Source organism: Mobula birostris, chromosome 8 (genome assembly GCF_030028105.1).
Source record: "Mobula birostris isolate sMobBir1 chromosome 8, sMobBir1.hap1, whole genome shotgun sequence".
In the NCBI taxonomy this organism is placed as follows: domain Eukaryota; kingdom Metazoa; phylum Chordata; class Chondrichthyes; order Myliobatiformes; family Myliobatidae; genus Mobula; species Mobula birostris.
Window position 1 is genome coordinate 133,577,963 of NC_092377.1, and position 18,640 is coordinate 133,596,602.

Genomic DNA, 18,640 nt, shown 5'->3' on the forward strand with positions numbered 1-18,640 from the left:
TGTGGTGGGATGTAGAATGGGGGCTGTCAGAAAAGATGGGTACAATTACAACATTTAGAAGACGTTTAGACAGGTCATGTGGATAGAAAAGGGTTACAGGGATATAGACCAAACATGAGCAAATGGAACTAGCTCAGGAATGCACCTTGGTCAGCATGGACAAGATGGGCTGAAGGGTCTGTTACCACACCTCATAACTTGATGACAACAAGCTTTAAAAAAAAAACTCCATTTTGGATTTAATTAAAATGTTAGACAAATAAAACAAGAGACGAAGGAGATGGCAGACCAACAATGTACCCGCCTACACTGTACAATGCCCCAGACAGAGAGCAGATGCACGCAGGAGACGCCAGCCAGAGCAGATGGCACCAGGTAAGACTGAGCCGTGCCCTCCGTCCAGACGCGGTGGTTACAATGGTGCAGCAGCCAGCAGATGGAGCAAGGGGTGGGGTTGGGAACAGAGGAACCAAAGGGGAGAAGGGAGGGGTTAGGCAGAAGAGGGAAGTAAGGGTGAGGGGAGGCAGAGAAGAGGCAATGGAAATCAGAGGGAAGGAAATTGGGAACAGCAAAAGATGGGGTTTCAGGGAATAAGGAACGGAAGGTACATGGGAGGGTAGTGCGGAGACAGCAAATGAGTAAGGGCAAGGAGGTAGGGAGAGGGGAGGGGGAGGGGGAGATGGGGTTGGGGTGGGAACGAGGGGGAAGGGGAGGGAGAGAGCGGGGAAGGGGAGAGAGAAGGAAGGCAAGGGAGGGGGGTGTAGGGGAGGGAGAGAGGGGGTAGGGGAGGGAGAGAGGGGGTAGGGGAGAGGGGGAGGGGAGGGAGAGAGGGGGAGGGGAGGAAGAGAGGGGGAGGGGAGGCAGAGGGAGGGGGGAGGGGAGGGAGAGAGTGATGGGGTGGGGAGAGGCAGGGGAGAGCACAGGCAGGTGGGAGGGGAGAGGAAAAGGGGTGAAGGGGAGAGAGGTGAATGGGATTGAGAGGAGAGAAGGGGTTTGATGTAGAGTGGGTCAGAGTACAAGGAGGCAGGGTGTGTGGAGTTTGGGAAGGGAGGAGTACCTGAGCTGAACTGTGGGACTGTGGGATAGGGTTAGGAGTAGGAGGAATGGAGATGGGGACAGGAGTTGAGAATGAGGATGGAGATAGGGTTGGGGACGATAAGGTGGGTCAGGGATAGGGCTAAGAGGGGTGGGGAAGGGTGTGCACTGCGCTGCTAGTCCTCGGTTTAGTTGGCAAACGATGTGCTGGTGGATGCTTGGTTCGAGTCCGACGAAGTTGCTTCTCCTGAGGAGGGAAACAAATCGGTGATAATGAAGCTGGTTCATCTGCTTGAGGGAACCCTCTCCTCCTCCATCCCTCAAGCTCATGACCCACCATCAGTCACCTTTCCCTGGCACCCTCCTGACCCTACTGATGCTTCGCCCAGGGAGTAAGCGCGGGTTGAAGATCCAGACTACAGACATCTACGGGCACAGTCTGAGCAGTGGCAATCAAAAACGGACAAGAGCACACACCCATGTCTAACCTTTTGACAGAAGGAGTGTCATCAATACAACAACTGAAAGCGTTTATTCCTAGGACACTGCCTTCAGAACCTCCCACAGACATGTCCTGGGGCAAGGATGACTGCCTTCCAAATGCAATGACCTCTGTGTGAGGTGAGACTTCTCCCAGCATCACACAGCACAGAAACCAAATTCCCCACCATTGAGGACATCTTCAAAGGGTGGCACTTCAAGAAGGCAGCATAGATCACTAAGGACCCTCACGATCCCCCACATGCCCTCTTCTCATTACTAACATTGGGAGATGGAACAGAACAGAAGCCTGAAGACTCACACTCAACTTTTCAGGAAAAACTTCTTCCTCTCCAGCATCATATTTTTGAACAGTCCATGCACTGACAAACACTGCGCGACTATTTTGCTCTTTTTTGCACTACTTATCCATTTTTTCATTCATTTCTTTCTTATCGTAAGATAGTAATTTTTTTTATGTATTACACTGTACTGTAGCTTAGCTGTTCGCATAATGCTTTACAGTGCCAGCAACCCAGGTTTAATTACGTTTTTAAGGAGTCTGTATGTTCTTCCCATGACCTTGTGAGTTTCCTCTGGGTGCTCTGCTTTCCTCACACATTCCAAAGATGTACAGGTTAGGGTTAGTAAGATGTGGGCATGCTATGTTGGTGTCAGAAAGATGGCGATATTTGCAGGTTGCCCCTAGCATATTGAGTTGGTCATTGATGCAAATGATGCATTTCGCTGTATTTTTCGATGTACATGTGACAAAGCTAATCTTTCATCTTCAAATTACATGTCATATGCCAGTAATCATACATCTGATTCTCATTCTCACTAACTCGTCTATCAAATCCTATCTTCAGTTGCTCCGTAACCTCCTGTGTCTTGATGATTCGTGTGCTGATCTAGGTACTCCTTTAGAGTTGAAGTCCACTGCAACTCAGTCGGACATCAGCCAGCACCTGGTCCCTTGCCCAGTTTCCAGTGCTCTAAATCATTTCTGCCTCTACCACTCCCTCCAGCAGCACATTCCAAACCTCCTTTGGGCAAACAGAGGCAACTCAAATCCACTCTAGACCCCCGTCTCCTATATCTCCACCCTCTGGGTCATGATGCCACTGATATTGGGAAAACGTTCTTGCTACTTATACTACTAATGATCCTGTTAGGTTCCCATCCCACCTCCAATTTCTCCTGCTCTAGGGAGGACAGACCTAGCCTCTCCAATCTCTTCTTGTAACTGAAGCCCGCCATCTCAGGCAACTTCCTGCTGGGGGGGGGTGGGGGGGGGAAGAGGGGAACCTGCTGGAGGAACTTAAGAGCTCAGCAGTGAAAAGCGTGAGAAGCCTCAAGCTCCTGTGCGTTAACATCTCCAAGGGCCCAACATATGGATGCATCAACAAAGAAGCTACACCTGATTGGGAATTTGAGATATGGAATGTCACTGAAGACTCCAGCAAATTCCTACAGTTCACCGTGAGAGCATTCTGACTGACTGCATCACTGTCTGATGTGGCAGCTCCAATGCACAGGATCGAAAAGAAGCTGCAGACGATTGCAGACTCAGCCAGCTCCACCATGGTACAACCCTTCCCAGTACCGAGGACACTGTTAAAAGATGATGCTCAAGAAAACAGCATCCACCATTAAGGATCCTCACCAACTGCTACGTGCCCTCCTCTCAATAGATTGGATTAGATTCAACTTCATTGTCATTGTGCCGAGTACAGATACAAAGCCAATGAAATGAATTTAGCATCTGACCAGAAATGCAAAGAATAGTGTTATTTACAAAATAACTGCGAATAAAAAAAGTGCTACAGCGCACAAATATAAAAGTACTGAGACAGTACAATATGGGTGCAATACTGCTTAGCGCTGTGATGAGAGGTTCAGCAGTGTCACAGCCTCAGGGAAGAAGCTCCTCCTGTGCCTGCTGGTGCGGGAGCGGAGGCTCCTGTAGCGCCTACCGGATGGGAGGAGAGTAAAAAGGCCATGGTTAGGGTGAGATGATAATGCTTTTCGCCCTGCCCAGGCAGTATTTATGGTAGATTACTATCATCAGTGAAGAGGTACAGGAGCCTGAAAACACACATTCAATGATTTAGGATTTAGGAAATGCTTCTTCCCCTCCACCATCAAATTTCTGGACAGTCCATGAACCTCTGAACACTAACCCATTATTCCTTTTCAGCGCTATTTATTTAATTTTTGTAATTCAGCTGCCACAGAACAACACACTTCACCAAAAAGTCAGTGATAGTAAACCTGATTCTGATCTCAGCATGTCGAGCAACGTGTTAGAAATTGCTGCAACACACACACAAAGTGTTGGAGGAGCTCAGCAGGCCAGGCAGCATCTGTGGAAAAGAGTAGAGACGACGTTTCGGGTTGTGGCCCTTCGTCAGGGCTCAGCCCAAAACGTGGACTGTTTTCCACAGATGCTGCCTGGCCTGCAGTGTGTTGCTTTAGATTTCTTGCAGATTTTGTCTCAGGAAATGTTGATGCTTTGAGTGTCCATGCAGTGTTTTAACCCAGAAGACTGAAGGTTTCTTCCCCAACAGCTCCCCCCCCCCACCCCAACCCCACCGCCACAGACGCTGCTTGACTGCCGAGTTCCTTCAGTAGTTTGTTTGTTGCTCCAGATGCCAGCATTCAAAGACTTGTGTCACTGCTCTGGGGAATCCCCTCTTTTCCTTCTCAAGTGCCATCACAATCTTCCTATAGTGTGGTGATCAGAACTACACAATATTGCAATGTTTTACTAGGACATTCCTGAGCTTATGCTGAATGCCTGGCTGATGAAGGCAAAAATTCCATCTGTTTCCGGCCAAAACAATCAGCACCTAGTGGTCAGCTGAAACCAATCCCAGGATGACTTTCATTGATTGGCCATTGAACCAGTCGAGGACTCAGATGTTCTGAGGTAAACCACTTAATTATTTGTACTGGGGAGTGAGAGTTTGAATTGACTTGAGTTTTGAGACTGGTGTGGATTTTCTGAATAAAGGGTTATTTAGAATTCCAGCTTATTCTATTGTCTGGCTTCAGGTCTCATCAGTAGTTATAAGTGAGTGAACACAACGAATTGGCGACGAGGTAATGTATTATAATGATATGGCAATTTCAGCAGAAGACTTGCACACAATCCTACAAGATGAACAAACTAACTCAATTTGATGCGGCACAGCTGAAGTTAATTGAAACATTAACCGGCAGGTTGTCAGTGAGTCCAATGATGTTGGTGTCAAACACTGAACAGAACTCATACGAGTCACAAACAAGAGAAACTCTCAGATGTTGGAAATTACCGAGCCACACACACAAAATGCTGGAGGAATTCAGCCGGCCAGGCAGCATCGAGGAAAAGAGTACTGTTGGCGTTTCGGGCTGAAACCCTTTGCAGGACTGGAGGAAAATAGTTGAGGAGTAGATTTAAAACCTGGGGGAGGGGAGAGATAAACACAAGGTGATAGGTGAAACCTAAAGGGGGTAGGGGGAAGTAAAGAGCTGGGAAGTTGATTGGTGAAAGAGTCAGAAGGCCATGGAAGAAAGAAAAGAGTGGAGGAGGGAGGCAATGGCAAGGAGATAAGGTGACAGAGAGAGAGAAAAGAGGATGGGAAATAGTGAAGTGGGGGTGAGGAGGCATTACTGGAAGTTATAGAAATCGATGTTCATGCCATCAGGTTGGAGGCTACCAAACGGAATATAAGGTGTTGTTCCTCCAACCTATGCCATGGATAGACACATCGGAATGGGAATGGAAAGTCGAATTAAAATGAGTGACCACTGGGAGATCCAGCTTTTTCTGGCGGATAAAGCGTAGGTGCTTGGTGAAGCAGTCTCCCAATCTCTGTCGGGTCTCACCGATATACAGGAGGCCACACCGGGAACACCGGACACAGTATATGACCCCAAAAGACTCACAGGTGAAGTGTCGCCTCACTTGGAAGGACTGTTTAGGGCCCTGAATGGTAGTGAGGGACGAGGTGTAGGGGTAGGGAAAGCACTTGTTCCAGTTGCAAGGATAAGTGCCAGGAGGGACAAATGAACAAGGGATTTGCATAGGGGGTGATCCCTGCGGAAAGCAGAAGGTTGGGGGGAGTGGGTGGGGAGGGAAAGATGTGTTTGGTAGTGGGATCCTGTTGGAAATGGTGTACGTTTCAGAGAATTATGTGCAGAACGCAGAGACTGGTGGGGTGATAGATGAGGACAAGAGGACCCTATCCCAGGTAGGGTAGCAGGAGGTTGGGGTAAGAGCAGGCATGTATGAAATGGAAGAGATGCGATTGAGAGCAGCGTTGATGGTGGAGAAAGGGAAGCCCCTTTCTTTGAAAAGGAGGACATCTCCTTTATTCTAGAACGAAAAGCCTCATCCTGAGAGCAGGTGCTGTGGAGGTGGAGGAATTGTGAGAAGGAGATGGCATTTTCACAAGTAACTGTGTGGGAAGAGGTATAGTCCAGGTAGACATGAGAATCTATGGTTTATAATAGATCTCAGTAGATAAGCTGTCTCCAGAGATAGACAGTGAGATCGAGAAAGAGGAGGGAGGTTTTGAAAATGGACCAGGTAAATCTGAGGGCAGGGTGGGAGTTGGGGGTAAAGTGGATGAAGTTGACGAGTTCAGCATGGGTTCAGGAAGCAGCACCAATGTAGTTGGCAATGTAGCGTAGGAAGAGTGTGGGACAGTCATCGGTGTAGGCTTGTAACATAGACTGAGAATCAGTTGTTGCATCTATTTCAAACTTACAGTTCGATACCACTTCAGAAGTTACGTTTGAATCATGGTTCAAGTGCTATGAAGATATATTCTGGGTTGAGATCACCAGTAAAGACATCTCCTCTAAACTATGCAATTTGCTCCACAAGTCAGGTACCGCTGAACATGAGCGCTATTTTAACTTCATTCTTCCTAAGAGCCCGAGGGACCTAGCATTTAATGAAACTGTCCAACAGCTAACAAGTGTTTTTGGAGAGCAGTCATCTCTCTTCAGTGTTCGCTACTGTTGCCTAAAACTCATTGCCAATGACTTTATCACATATGCCGGCATCGTCAATCACAAATATGAGAAGTTCAAGCTGCGTAACATGACTGAATCACAGTTCAAATGTCTGATCTTTATTTGACGATTTCAGGTGCCTGGCAATGCAGACATTCGCAAACGGCCCCTGGCCAGACTGGAGCAAGACCCTGATACGACTCAACAAGCTGTCACTCAAGAACGTCAGCATTTGATCAACCTGAAACCCAATTCCAAACCTGGTCGAACAGAACAAAGTCAATGTAGTGCCCAATGGCCCAGACATCATCACACAGCTTATTGGAACTGTGGTGCAAGGCACTTAACAGAAAAATGCCAATACAAGAAACACATTTGCAGCAAATGCCATTGCCATAGTGACAAAGAGTGCTTTTGCTATTCTTCACTGTTCAAGGCCAGTGGAACACAAGGATCGAAGTTTCAAAAACCATCAAAATCCACAAGGAATTTAATAGTCACATTCAAAATGGACCTTGCTCCCAGGAGATGGTATGTTGGTCAATCTGTAACTTGACACGGTGTCAGACATCACCTTTACTTCCAAATGCACGTGGCCACCAGTCAAATCAACTCATCATTCCACCTGTTGGACCCCTCCACTGATTAGTGAACTGCAGTGCATGGAGAAGCTGAACAGTAATAAAGTCAATGGTGTGTGTTACCTAACAGACCAGCCAGATCTGAATCTCCTTGCAATGGAATGGATGGACAAGCTTGATCTCTGCAGCCATCCCTCTGGATGAAGTCTGTATGAAGAGAATGATCATTCAAATCATGTCAGTTGACACCATGCCACCATCAGTATGTGAGACCATTTAACAACTGCCACAACGCTATGCAACAGTGTTTCATGAAGGTTTAGGTGGCTGCACCAAACTGCAAGCAGAACTCCATCTCCCAGACACAAAGCCAGTCTTCTGTCCCAAAAGACCAGTACCATATGCAGCCCTACAAATCATGGAGCAAAAGCTAGAGCTAGATTGCCTGCAAGAAGCTGGTGTGATCAAAGGTGTCAACTACTCCCATTGGACAGTTCCTATAGTCATTATCAGGAAAGTCAACGGTACAGTTAGGTTATGAACAGATTTCTGAATTGGTCTCAATGTGGCAGAGAAACACTGGTACCCACTACCAGCATTTTGTAAAATTGAACGGTGGTCCCTACTTCAGAAAGTTGGACTTGGCTAAAGCCTATCTCCAGGCAAAAGTGACAGAAATTTAACAGAACCTTCTCACAATTATAACACAGAGAGTGTTGTTTGCCTTCCTCTGTCAGCCCTTCAGGGTGAAGGCAGCTTCTTCAATTTTCCAGCAGCTAATGGACACCATGTTGTGTGGTATTGATGGGGTTGCTGCTTACCTCAATGGCATCTTTGTGATGGATACAGATTTGCCACTGCCTGGACCAAGTTTTCAACAAACTACAAGACTTTGCATTACAATTTCAGGCTGAAAAATGCAGCCCCATGATGTCTTCAGTCAAGTATCTGGGATTCAGCATGGATGAGCATGGTCGTCACCCAGATCCTAAAAAAAAATCACTTCTATTTTGAAGATTCCTCCGCTGTCAGATGTCAGCAGTTTATGATCATGGCCAGTAATTATTCAGCAGTTCCCCCAGCAATGCACAGGCTAAGGGAACCACTGAATATCCAGCTCAACAAAGGTGCTATGTGGAAATGGTCCACACAATGCTACGAAGCTTTTGATCAGGTGAAGAATATGCTGTGATTCAACTTTCTCTTGACTCATTTCAAGCCAGTGCTGCCAATCATCATAGCATGTGTCCAGCTATGGAATGAGAGCTGTCACATCCCATATATCCCCTGATGGTTCTGAAAAAGTTTTCATGCAAGCAGCCAGCCCACTGACTGCAGCAGTAAGGAAATATGGGCAAATTGAGAAGGAAGTCTTGGGAATCACCTTGCAGTGAATAAATTCCACAAGGTGCTTTATGACAGACACTTCACTCTCCTTACAAATCACTCCTCCATCTTTGAGTCCAAGAAAGGCATCCCGGTGTATACAGCCAACCCCATGCTGCACAGACACCAAAGGCGGGCAAAATCATTAGCCTATGATTTTGAAATCAAATACACAGCAATCCTGAAACTAGGTTAGGCAGATGCCCTCTCCAGACTTATGAACCAGCAGGTTAATGAAAATGAAGATGCAGTTGTGGCTGTGATTTCAATTGATTGTGAAGTCCACCAGGTTGTATCGGATACTGCTGAAGATCTTCCAGCCACGGTCCACAAAATCAGAGCAGAAACATCAGCAGATCCCCTTCTTCAGCATATCTCTAGATACCTCATTAATTGATGGCCAGTTAAGGTTGAGAAAGATGTCGTAACCCTTCTATCAACATCAGGCATCACTCTCAACTGTGGACTCCTGCCTAATGTTTGGAAAAAGGATAATAATTCTAAGAATACTTCAACCAAAAGTACTGAAACAGTTCCACCATGGTCACCCAGGCATCAATCAAATGAAAACCCTGGCAAGAAACTCTGTATAGATGAAGATATCACATCCATATGCAGGGAGTGTACTCAGTGTTCAAAGAATCCAAGTAGAGCCCATCCACAACCATGGCCTCAGGCTACCAGACCTTGGAGTTGAGTACATATTGACTTCGCTGGCCCAGTCAATGAGTGTCTTGTCTTGTCCTGGTTGACACCCATTTCAAGTGGCCAGAAGTATTAACTATGAAGTCAGCAATGATAGAGACAACCATTCAATAGCAGATGCAGATCCTCAGTCACTTTGGAATTCCAGAAAAGCTCGCTTTTGACAATGGCACTCAGTTGAGTTGACAGCAGTTTGCTGCATTCTGCCAGTGGAGGTGGAATTATCCACATCCACTCACACCCATATCATCCACAGTCACACCTTCAAATGGTCATCTTTGAAATCAAGAGGGGAAGGAGCATCGTCTGAAGCACTCAACACATTTCTGCTGATACACTGAATTACACCTCATCCAGGCCTTGAGGGGAAACCTCCAGCTGAAATGCTTTTGCGAAGAAAACTACAGAGTTTTGAATGTGATGCTGCCACAGCATCCAACATTTAAGATAGGAGATAGTCAGGTGTACAAAGACAGCACATTGACCTTGGTCGATGGGTGAAATCAGTCAAGCCCAGAGCTGCAGTGTGGGCCAGGCAGCATCATAATGGGCAAGCCTCCTTAGTACCAGGTCAGATTGTCAGTCAAATGGGGAAAGTGTACTATGAAATTATTGTAGGCAGATATCACTGGCATTGCCACTTCAACCAGTTGCGGCCACATGTTCCCAAAGGTTCAACAAGTTCATTGGGTAAATCTTTAAACAGAGCTGAACCAACTCCTCCTGGAAGATTCAAATTACCCCAACCGAACCTACCACCAACACAAAGAAACATCAGAAGAAAGTGACAGCCTACAACCACTAAGGAGGACTAATCATTAGTGTAAACCAGTTGTTCCATTCCAAATTAACCCTCAGCTCAAATCCTACGGGTAATCATCTTCAAGAGGGAGGTGTTAGGGCAAGCCAAAATAATCAGCACCTAGTGGTCAACTGAAATCCCAGGCTGACTTTCATTGATTGGTCATTGTCTTAATCAAGGACTCAATTGTTCTGGGGTAAACCATTTAAATAGTCGTCCTGAGGAGCATAAGTTTGAGCTTGAGCTGACTGGTGCGGGTTTTCGGGAAAAAAAAGGGTTCGTTTGAATTCCAGCTTGTTCTGTTATTGTCTGGCTTCTGGTCTCATCAGTAGTTGTAGGTGAGCAAACACACCACCATTTGTTTTCTTCACCACCCTGTCTGTCTCTGCTGCTGGCGCCTGGGTCCATTTGATGCCCCTGGACTTCTGCTTTTACAGTGCTCCCTCATGCCACACATGGTCAAATGCTGCCTTGCATCCAGGGGAGTTACTCACACCTCACTCCTACAGTCAAGCTCTTGGCCCTCATTTGGACTGAGGCTGTGTTGAGTAGTCCTGATGAAATTAGGCAGGGCATCAGCGACAGGTTATTGATGTACGCCATCAGACAACACTGTTGAGTGAGTTGAATTGGTTTGAGACCCAGTCATCTGTAACTCCCTCTGCAAATGGATCCTCGACTTCCTCATCGTCAGATCTCAGTGTGGATCAATAATACTATCTTCTTCTTGTTGACTATCAACAGGGACACTTCAAGGTTGCACAACTAGCCCCCTTCTCTACTTTTTTTTCTACATTTACAAATTCACTGGTGGCATCATAAGCCGTTGGCTGAAGCACAGGCTGTGATGAGTCAGCGCACAGAGGCACAACCACCTCTCACTCAGACAATGAAACCCAAGAACTAATCAATGACTTCAGAAAGGGTAATTCGGAAGACCACATGCCAGTTCTTCTTGGTGGGTCAGCAGCTTCAAATTGCCAGGCATTGACATCAGTCCCAGGAACAGCTCACCGATGCAATCATGACGAAGTGTCTCCACTTTCTAAGAAGCTTCAGAAGATTTGGCAAGCCATCAAACATGCCACGGCAGCATTGCGGTTAGCAGGATATGATTACAGCTCGTATTGGAGCTCAAAGTTCAATTCCGGCGTCCTCTATAAGAAAGTGTGTACATTCTTCTTGTGTATGTGTAGGTTTCCTCCAGCTGCTCTGGTTTCCTCCCACAGTCCAATGATGTACTGTACTGGTAGGTCATTGTAAATTGTCCTATGATTAGGCTAGGGTTAAGTAGGTGGGTTGCAGCGCATCATGGCTCAGTGGGCCAGAAGGGTTTGTTTCACGTAAATAAATAAATGACCAAACTTTCACAGATGACCTGCTGAAAATATCCTGACTGGTTGCATCATGGCTTGGTATGACAATTCCACTGCACAGGATCACAAGAAGCTGCAGAGAGTAGTAGACAAAGTCCAGTTGTCCATGGGACCATCCACTCCATCACTGACAAAATCTGCAGGAGGCACTATCTAACATCAAGGATGACACCATCCGGTTCATATCCTCTTCTTACAGCTACTATCGGGCAGAAGATACAGAAGCCTGAAGTTCCACACCACCAGGTTCAGGAACTTCCTTTCAACCATACAGTCCTTGAACTGACCTGCACAAACTTAACCCCCACCTCAGCCCCAGTACATCTTGGATCACCTTCTGCACTGCCGTGGGCTTGTCTCAGATTGTCTTTTTTTATGCACAAAGGTCTTGTTTTGCAGTCTCTCATAGGACCCCCTCACATCTGGGACATGCCCTCTTCACATTACTACCGTCAAGGAGCTGAAGAGCCAGACTCAACGATTCAGGAACAGCTTCTTTTCCTCCATAAATCTGATTCCTGAACGTCCATAATTTCATCAATACTACCTCATTATTCTGCACTTTTAAAAACTTTGCGATTTATACCAATTTTATGTCTTTGCACTGTGCTGCTGTTTCAAATCAACAAATTTCATCTCACGTACGACAGTGATAATAAAACTGACTCTGATTCAATGTTGTATATAATTTATGTGCAATTTATATCCTGTGAGCTGTTCGTCGTTACATGCTTACAATGCAGCTGCAAGCAAGTTTGTCGCTGTACCTGTACCTCACTGTACTGGTGCACGGGACAACAAACATCTACAAGTTATGAAAGGCATAGAAAATAGAAGTACAAACCCTGTCCCCATGACACAGTTCAGGGAAAATGGTAAGAGGAGAAGAGGAGCAATCCTTCTCCCCTGGAGGGGTTGGAAACTGCAATGTGCTGCTGGAGGGGGACGTGGAGGCAGACACTCAGTGTGTCTGATATGGAGCACTGGGAACAGGACAGTGCGAGGGGCTATGCACCACATGCTGGCAGATGTGATCAGTGCAGAAGGGTACTGGGTGCCTGACAGGTGCAGTCAACTGGAGGAAGCAGGGAGTCCCTCAGCACTGAAGGAGCATCCGGACCTTACCAAACTGAAGTAGCATCTGAACATGCACTTTAACGGCCGAGTCAGAGAAGGGGATGGACTACTGGGGAATAGGGCTGAAGTACAGAGTAACTGCAGGATACTCTGTGAAGAACCCATTTCTGGATAATGTGATTCTTTGGAGCAGTGTACGTTTGGGAGCAGACAGAGAAGGCACATTCTTCTCCCAGTTGTGCATCGATGGTGGGGGGCAGGGGAGGAAGGTGAGGGGTTACGACACCTTGCAGTTTTCAGATTGTCATAGGTGAGATGGCTCTATGTGTTCTCTTTTCTTTTTTTTTAAATTTTATTTTTATTTGGATAAGGAATTCACAAGTATCATGTACTTTTTTCACATGTATAACCTTTTCCATTTTTTTATATGTATAAAACTATAATTATTTATACATTCTTAAGTACACATTGAGATGATATAAAAGGAAATTAGACACTTAAATAGATAATTATGTACAGTGGTAATTCTAATCTATTAGGCTAAGTAATGGTATTAGTTGTTAAGAAAAATAGTAATAATAGTTTCCATATATCTCTTCTGGACCATTTCTACTGGTCCAAAATGTTGTATGTAAGCCTATGTAACAACCATTGTAGGTGTTTATATCCTAATTTGTTCACGCTTGCTCCTGCCCCCAGACATAATTATCCAATCCCTATGTACTTATTTACTTAATTTTATCATTTTTTATCCCTTTCCCAAATCTTTTCCTTTACTTGTGTTAATTCTCTATTTTCCAAAAGAAAACAAAAAAAAAGACATTTAGACTAGGGGTGCTTACGTTAGCAATATTACTGTGTTGATGAGAAGAGCAGTATAAATCATTAGGAGAGTCATCTACAGTCTGCTCGCATTGGGGTTATATATTCAATCCATTTATTCCAGATTTGATAAAATTTTTCTTTTGAATTCTCAGGGAGTAAGTCAACTTTTCCATTTTAAATATTTCCAAAATAATTTCGTGCCAATCTTCTAATGTAGGTGGTATTGGATTTAGCCACTTTCTAGTGATTGATTTCTTACTTGCCGCTAAGAGGGCCTGCAGCAACTTTATATCTTCCTTCTGTTCAAGAAACAATACATGCCCCAAATAGAGCGTCTCAAAGTTCAGAGGTATCTGGGACCTAAGTACCTTAACTAATGTTCTATGAATACTTTCCCAATATAGACTTAATTTAGGGCAATCCCAGAAAATATGAAAATGATTTGCCTCCTTGGAGCCACACCTTCTCCAACACGTCATGTTTGTATCTTTATATTTTTCCTGATATGGGGTCTTGAAGTATCTTATAATGTTTTTCCAACAATGTTCTCTCCAAGTCAAAGAATTAGTCGAGGACCATTGAAAGCTGCAGATTTTCCCCCAAGCCTCCTCTGAAAGTACCAACCCCGCTACTTTCTCCCACTTCTCTTTAATGTACAACGTGTTTACATTTTTAGCATGGGAGAGTGCATTATATGATCGAGAAACTGATTTACTAGGTATTGAACTGCAAGCCGAATTCAGAACACGTCTCTAGCCTTGGGCTTAAAACAGCCAGTAGCCCTCCAAGTGACCAATGCTTCTGCCCTATGCCTACCTCACCCAGTCCCAGAGAGCACCCTGTGCCCATCTCACCTAGTCCCAGTGACCCATGTCTCTGCCCCGTGTGTAACTCTCCCAGTCCCAGTAATCTGTGTCTTTGCCCCTTGCCTAGCTCATCCGTCCTAGTGACCTATCTCTCTGCCCCTGTGCCTATCTCACCTAGTCCCAGTACCCACGTCTCTGCAGCTGTGCCTATGTCATCCAGTCCCAGTGTCATACTGCATGTCTCTGCCCATCTCAGCAACACCAGCAACCTATGTCTCTGGGGGAGAGAGGGTGGGGGGAAAGGGGGAGCATCAATTATTACGGAAAGCTGATGATGGGCCGGCTGGTGGCGCAATGACATCGGCGCGGGACCTGGGAGCAGAGGTTCCTGAGTTCGAAACTAGTCAGGTCCGCTCCCGAGTACACTTTACATCCGTGCTGGGTTGAGTGTCGAGATCGCAACTCGACCTCGTAAAATAAAGGGAAAAATGCTGCAAAAATGTCTGTGTGAGGAGTGGCGCGCCACACAGTCTCTCTCTCGCTCTGCGCCTTGTAAAAGCCGTGAAAAAGACATCATCACAGACGCATGCACGGACACGCACACGCACACGCCAAAAAAATTAGGTGAATGGCCTAATTCTGCTTCTATGTGCTATGAACTAACCTGCCCCAACTTGCCCCGTAAATCCTTCCTGCAGCCGGATGACAAATTTCATCTGATGACCCACCCACCCCACCACGCCCGAACTTACCGGCTGGACTCAAGTTGTAGAGGGGAGGCAACTCCCGGCCATTGGGCAGCCGGGTGCTGGGGTCTCGCAGCTCGTTGAAAAACGGGTGGGCGCAGGACTCCTGTGGGGAGAGGCGAAGGGCAGGTGTGTACTCCAGCAGGCGGCTGCAGAGCGCTACAGCTTCTGGGGGGGTCCGCGCCTTGAAGACCTGTGGTGGGGAAAGAGTTGCCATTACGTATATTTAAAATGGAGGTTGATAGGTTGTTGATTAGTAAGGAGTAAAGGCATCAACAGTAATTGAGCAGGAGAATCGGGTTGAGAGGGGTAATTTGTCAGCTATCATCAAATGGCGGGGCAGACTTGATGGACCGAATATTTGGCTTCTGCACCTACGTCTTATGGTGCTGTGGATGTTGCCTGTCAGTCTCAGAACAAGGAACTGCCTCTCACTGTGGTGAAGGGCTGCCTGGACAAAGAGCAGTAGGCCCATCCCTGGATGTGACCAAGAATCTCCACCATCGGTCACCAATACAGGTACCTGACCACCACAGACACAAGAGACTGCAGATATGGTATCTGCGGGAGCCCAGTTGTGGAGTGGGGAGGGATAGTTCACATTCAAAGTCACTTGCAGAGATACTTGGAGTCCTGATGCAGGGTCTCCACCAACCCTCTGCCTCAACAGATACCCCTTGACCTACAAAATCTCTCTGGTGTGATTCCAGTTTAATTGTCTGAGTTTGGGGTAATTCCCCAGTCCCAATGCAGGGTTTGGAACTGAAACTGGCAATTCCTTCCCCCTCACATGCTTCCCAACCCGCTGAGATCCTCCGGCTGATTGGTTGTTGCTCCGGATCCCAGCATCTGCAGCCTTTTGTATCTTAATACTCCTACTGCCTTACTCAACCCGACTCCTGTCTCCAAAACACCGTACAATGGTGTCAGGAGCCCGTGAGGTGTGGGGATGATGTGGCAGGGTCAGGAGTGGGAAAGAATGGTAGTGGGACTGACGGAGGCTCAGCATAGGGTTGAGTGAATTCAGCGGTGAGTGTTCCCAAAACTCAGAGCCCCAGATTCACAGCTGGTACTCACTTTTGTCCACGGATGTGCTTTGATCTGTGGGAATTTGAACTCTGTGTAGTTGGGATTCATTTCGCGGATCTGTTCCCGGGTAGGGGTGCCCAGTATCTGTGGGAAGAGAAAATTCAACCTCGTCACCAGCTCAGAGAAAAGGGAACTGACACACCAGTAAATTGGCAGGTGGGAAGGAGGTTTGCTGAGAGTCCCAGCCAAGAAGAGATTGGGGAGGAGCAGGCTCATGGCAGGTAACAGGAGTGTGCACGTGGTTTTATCCATTTTGGACACGAGGATTATTTAAATTACAACACAGGACCAGGTCCTGAATTCCTGCTGATCATTTCCTGCACATTCTCGTTGAAATACTCCCCCTGCCCCAGATTCTACCCTTTACCCACATACTAAGGGGTTAATTTACAGCTGTTAACCCACTGATCCACACATTGTTGGAAAGTGGGAGGATTTGTATTCATTTTTATGATTACAACCCATTTGTTTGTTGCTTTAACAAGAGAAGCATCCATTGGATTTTTACAACCAATTTAAACTGTCATGGGGTGAGGGGGGGGATTGGGAATTAATTGGACATCAGTGTGTCTGTTGTAACTCAGTTGAACTATTTGGTGTTACCTGTGACATGAATGTGAAATTGCATGCTGCATAAAGTGTTATGTTTCATTCAGTAAATCCCAGTTTTAAGTCACTTATTGGAAGTTCCTGTTTCAGTTTGAGTAGAAATGGTGCTTCATTTTTCTTTGTCCTGAAATTCATTTGAAATTCTTCTGTGCTGGATCGTACTTTGACAGATTTTGTATGCAGACACATTGTTCTCATTTTGGGGTCAATGGCTTGTGTAGCTCTGAGTGTAAGAATTTCTTAATTCTAGATATTTCTTAATGGACTCAATAGAGTTAGATTTAAGATTTAATATTGTGTAATGTAATTTCCAGTACACACATAAAGAAGAATGAAATTATTATTTCTTTGGATCCAATGCAGTACAAATAAACAATAAGATAAATAACACAATAATAATAAAAAGAACACAACAAATATATAAGATAGTTTATATACACAGATTGTTTGTACGTTTGTATGTCCATAAAGTGATGCTAGACACATGAGTGTCTGTACATAAGGAGACTAACAGGAAATTAGATAAAGTAGTGGTGATTGGGGACGAGAAAGGCTCAGTTAGTGGGTGGAGGTGTTGATCAGCCTTACTGCTTGCGGAAAGTCTGGTGATCCTAGTGTAGATGGTACATAGCTTCCCATCTGATGGGAGTGGGACAAACAGTCCATGAGCAAGGTGGGTGTGATCCTTCATGTTGCTGGTCCTTTATAGAAACACATGGTTTTATTTTCTGAACCCATTATATTTTTTGTGCTTTGGATATTGTATAAATATTAACTGTTTAATTTATATAATTATGACTTGTTGGACACATGGCCTTATTATTTTTTTAAGAAAAAAATGGAATTGTGACTTTTGTATTAAATAAGTTCAATACTATTTAAAAGGAAGGAAAACACAGGATGGGGGGATAACGTACGGGATCATGGTGGGGGGGGTAACACTTCTACCTGCTGTACTGTGGTAGTAAGTGGGACCTTAGGGTTCACTTGTACAAGAAGGAAAGTCAGTAGAGGAGGAGCTGATACGTGCTGAGGGAGAACAGCCGTCAGTGTGAGGGATGTAACGGGGTACACCTCTCTGGAGCTGGTGTGATCTCCACAGCGGGAACATTGGGGGCTAGTCCAGGTCGAGGTGTGAAACCATCTCTCCACCTGCAGCCACTCCACACCATGCCCACCCCTCCCCGTCCCACTGCCATGACCTCTCCAACACGGCCAGCCACTATGGTCACCTCTGCGCTCACCTTAATGATCTCCACCAGCTGGTCCACACCACTGTCCCCGGGGAATATGGGCTGTCCCAGCAGCAGCTCTGCCAGCACACAGCCAGCCGACCAGACGTCTACAAGGAAGAGAATATCGGCTGTCAGCGGGTCATTCAGAGTGAAGCTCCCTCTACACTGTCCTATCAAGACACTCACAGGGTCAGACACAGAGTGAAGCGCCCTCCACAATGTCCCATCAAACACTCCTGAGGTTATACGCTGCCCTGTCACAAACTCACGATAGTGAGGAAATCATTGCAGAAGCTTCTTTGGTCAAGTATTTACACACATTTAGAAAAGCAGGGACTTCATAGCACTACTTTGTCATGTCTTACACACTTGATTCAGTTTTTTTGCGGAGTGATAAAGATGATTGACCTTTATAAAGGGCTGTAGAAGTTGTCAACATGGACTTCAGTAAAGCATGGAACTAGGTACCTCAAGGGAGGTGAAGTCCAAAGATGAGGCCCATAGTAACTTGGTAGACAGGATTACAAATTAGCTCAGCCATAGAAAACAGAGAGCAGTGGCGGAGGGTGTTATTCTGACTGGAGGTCTTTGACCAGTGGTGTTCCACGGGGATCAGTGCTGGGACCTCTACTTGTGATGACAGAAATGACTTGGGCATAAATGCAGGTGTGCTGGTTAGTTAGGTTTCCAGATAACACACAACTTGGTGGAACCAGCTGTGTGGTGAAAAAGGTACAACAGTGCGTCTTTCACCTCAGATGGCTGAGGAAGTTTGGTATGGGCCCCCAAATCCTAAGAACTTTCTACAGGGGCACAATTGAGAGCATCCTGACTTGCTGCATCACTGCTTGGTATGGGAACTGTATCTACTTTAATCGCAG

At 45.9% G+C, this 18,640-nt stretch overlaps 1 protein-coding gene across 1 annotated transcript in view; it reads right to left on the minus strand.

The window, feature by feature from the left end:
- Positions 1 to 213: 213 nt before the first annotated feature.
- LOC140201725 (glycogen synthase kinase-3 beta-like) overlaps positions 214 to 18,640 on the minus strand; it is a 73,856-nt gene continuing 55,429 nt past the window's right edge. The window contains exons 7-10 of the mRNA XM_072266305.1: positions 17,769 to 17,866; positions 15,904 to 15,999; positions 14,833 to 15,019; positions 214 to 1,282 (exon numbers count right to left, since the gene is read on the minus strand). Of these exons, the coding sequence (XP_072122406.1) occupies positions 1,224 to 1,282; positions 14,833 to 15,019; positions 15,904 to 15,999; positions 17,769 to 17,866 (440 nt within the window). The 3' untranslated portion in view covers positions 214 to 1,223. The remainder of the gene's footprint in view (positions 1,283 to 14,832; positions 15,020 to 15,903; positions 16,000 to 17,768; positions 17,867 to 18,640) is intronic.